Raw genomic sequence first — 3274 nt, forward strand, 5'->3', positions numbered from 1 at the left:
CAAGAGCAGGCGTCTGTACATCGGCAATATCCCGTTCCAGGCCGGACTCACGGACGTCGCCATTACGCAGCTGTTTTCCGCGCTGTACGTCGCCGCCTTCCGCCCAAACGTCCCCGGAGAGTGTCTGCCCGTCGTGTCGTTCTGGCTGCATAGTGACGGGAAGTTCGGCTTCATGGAGCTCCGCGGGGAGCAGGAGGCGGTTAACATGATGCAGTTTAATGGCCTGTTTTTACACGGCCGCCCGTTGAGGGTTAACCGCCCCTCGGATTACAAACCCGAGTTGCACAACCCGGCCGCTCTCACCCTGGTACCGCAGAGCGTTAACGCCCGCCCGGTCGTTGAGCTGTGCAACCAGCTCGGCGGCGTGGTGGCCCCGCCGCCCCAGCTCGCTGCCGTGGCCGCTGCACAGGACCCCCACCCGGAGGCGCTCGCGCCGCAGGGGATCTCGCCGCCGCGCGCGTCGGGCTATCCGGCGCCGCTCCGATCGCAGACGCAGGCTGTCACGCCACTGCGCGGTCCTGATCAAGGCGCCTTGCACCGCGAGCAAGGACCTAAGCCGTCATCGGCTAGGGTTGTGTCGCTACGCAATCTCGTCACGGATGACGATCTCGAGGGGAATGACGAAGACTATCAAGAGATCGTGGCCGATGTGCAGACCGAGTGTTCGAACTATGGCCGGGTGTTGAGTGTCAAGATTCCCAGATCGGGTCCGTGGAAGGGGACTGCGTTTGTCGAATTCAGCGACGAGATGCAAGCCAAGCGCGCGCTTGAAGCGTTGGGGAAGACAGTTTTTGATGGACGCAAGATTGTCGCCGTTATTGTTCATGGATGCGAAACTGCTGCCGAAGCTGCAAGCAGGGCGCCTCCCTCTTGAGCAGCTGATATGCAACCTTGCGCGCACCTCCTGATTCACCCCCCACCTCCCCCGAATACACAATTGCCCCCCTGTTTCTGGGAAGCGAGCGAGATTGAGGGATTTAAGACGACGCCTGACTTGTTTTTCCGTTCGTCTTCCTCTCATTTTCGTATGTGAATATTGCCACGAATGCGCAAAAGAAAACAAAAGCCAAGCAAACAGGATGACAATAACAAGGACAAAGAACGATTACCGACACAGATCAAGGTTGGTTTACTTATGTTCAAACCCTGGTAGCTGAGTAAGTCATACCATCTGGTAATTTGCGGAACCTGAATGGTTTTCTCGAACACGTGATACAGTTGTGTATCTTTCGTCTTGCTTCTTTGATGTCCCAGGCAAGTTGCGGGTTTCCTTCTACATACTCTTTGACGATTTCGTCGAAGGGTGCTTGATTATTGTGTTTCCAGATAATGTTTGCAATTTGCAGCGCAAGCTTTTCTCCTGCGTCGGAGCCAGTTGCGGCGTGGTGTTCTGCGTTTTTTAGGGCGTTGCGATCGTTTGAGCTGTGTTTCTTTTTTCTCTTCTTTGAAATAGACTTATCGCCGAAATTGGTAGCGCCTGGTTTGCTAGGTCCTTGAACTGGATCACCAGGAAGTAAGTTTCTGTTTGGATGCATCTGGTTGAGAAGCTTTTGGAATCTCCCCTTGCCTCTCTTACCACCTTTTTCCATCATGGATTCCAGATATTTGATCTCCACATGGTCATCGTTTATCTTCTTAGCGCGACGTGCTGCTTGGCTGCTGAGCTCTGCCTGGCTCTTTCTCATGATTTCCCTGTAACGTCGGAACAAGCGTTCAACAACAGTTTGTTCGCACGGCGATTCACGAAAGCACGAAAATTAGTATGTTAGAGCGGTTTGAGAATGCGATTATCAAAACATATACGAATAGGATGGCATACCGCTTCGCGTTTGTGTTGTCGGCAACGAGATTGCGAAGATGCCAATGTCCCTGTCGTATCGCACCGTCATAAAGATTGTTTCGGCAGTGTCGCGTTAGTAGCTGTTAAAGTAAACATATTGTCATGCAATGCAGTTGCAAAAAACGGGCGCACTACGCAATCAATGGTGACGCGTACCAGTCGCAAATTGGTGAGGACTTGATCCGTAGCCTCTGGGTCTATGAGCTGGCGTTGTTGCAGCTCAATTTTGACTCGCTCTTCGAGCACGTCGTCAAACTCGCGGACGGTCTGCGGTGTGCTGCCACCAATCCATGCATCTTCCTCGACAAAGGCCGAGCGGCCAGGCTTTGTAGCGTTTGCATGTCGGCCCTTCCCTTCGTCAATCATGGCGGCCATGAGGCGTCGGGCAAGCGGATAGTTCTGCATGCGGGCAAACACGGCGTCCTGCGCGGATAAACCGTCGTCCTTGATATCTGCCGAGTTCAAGGCGGGGACGGGCTTGGTCTCAACATGCGTTGGATCCAGTTGAGTTACATCGTGCTCGTTTATAGGCTTGAAAAACTAGGCGACGTGGCAAAAGAGGAGATGTCGGACACGGGAAGTGCGTTGAAAAGCGTAGTCGCAGCACACATGACGCAGTGATTCGTGGAGATGGGTTAGTGGGGTGAAGGTAAGCGGAGATGCGGGGATGGGAATGCAATTTTGGGGAAAATAATCGGGGCAATTGGTGTGGAATAAGGCGGTCTAAAGAGCGATGCGATTTTCGCAGCACCGCGTGGAAGGAGGCTCAAGGTCGAAGGGTATCGGCTGGCGGGCGGCGGGCGCGAAGCAGGGCGTGCGGGGGCGGGGCATGTCAAACGCACCGGCTCGATGTGATACCAGAAGAAGTCGTGGGTGTTGTGCATGAGGGGGTCGTGGCCGCCCTTGGCGACGAAGGTGTCCTTGGGCAGGGCGGGCGGCTGCGGCTTCATGGCGGGGGGCGGGTGTTCGCGGGGCGCTTGGTCGTGCGCGCGGCGCGGCCGCGCGCGGGCGTGCGTGAGGCGGCAGTGGACGCGGGCGGCGGGCGGACGGGACTCGCGCGGGTGGGACGGCGGGGAGTCGAAAACGGGGGTTCAGGGCGGGCGCGACGGATGGCGGTGCCCGGGGAGGGGGGGCGCAATGCGCAAAGTGGAGAGCAAGGAGCACGCGCGGGCATTTTTTGGGTTTTGTGGATTTCGCATTGTTTTTTGGGGCGGCGACGTGTCGTTGAGGTGAAATTTTGCAAATGGGATTTGGAAATGGGATTTGGAAATTGGGCGACAAAAGGATACGTGACGCGTGGAGGGGGACGCGGATGCCCGAAGAGAACAGTAATGTTACAGTCACCGTCCCAGCGTACAAGAAGATGAGTTGTTGCTCATACGCCGCCGACCTTTTTAGAGCGTACTACGCTCTACGGTATGGACAAGCCCCTAC

At 55.9% G+C, this 3274-nt stretch overlaps 1 protein-coding gene across 1 annotated transcript; it reads right to left on the bottom strand.

The window, feature by feature from the left end:
- Positions 1-1139: 1139 nt before the first annotated feature.
- On the bottom strand, positions 1140-1535 carry CHC_T00001364001 (hypothetical protein). Its single transcript, XM_005711736.1, has one exon. The coding sequence runs from the start codon at positions 1533-1535 to the stop codon at positions 1140-1142; it is 396 nt and encodes a 131-aa protein (XP_005711793.1).
- Between the last annotated feature and the right edge of the window lie 1739 nt (positions 1536-3274).

The sequence above is a fragment of the Chondrus crispus genome, genomic scaffold (genome assembly GCF_000350225.1).
Source record: "Chondrus crispus Stackhouse genomic scaffold, scaffold_1, whole genome shotgun sequence".
Classification (NCBI taxonomy): domain Eukaryota; phylum Rhodophyta; class Florideophyceae; order Gigartinales; family Gigartinaceae; genus Chondrus; species Chondrus crispus.

Coding starts and splice junctions, on each gene's coding strand:
- CHC_T00001364001 (XM_005711736.1), bottom strand. CDS start 1,535: ATGCATCCAAACAGAAACTTACTTCCTGGTGATCCAGTTCAAGGACCT.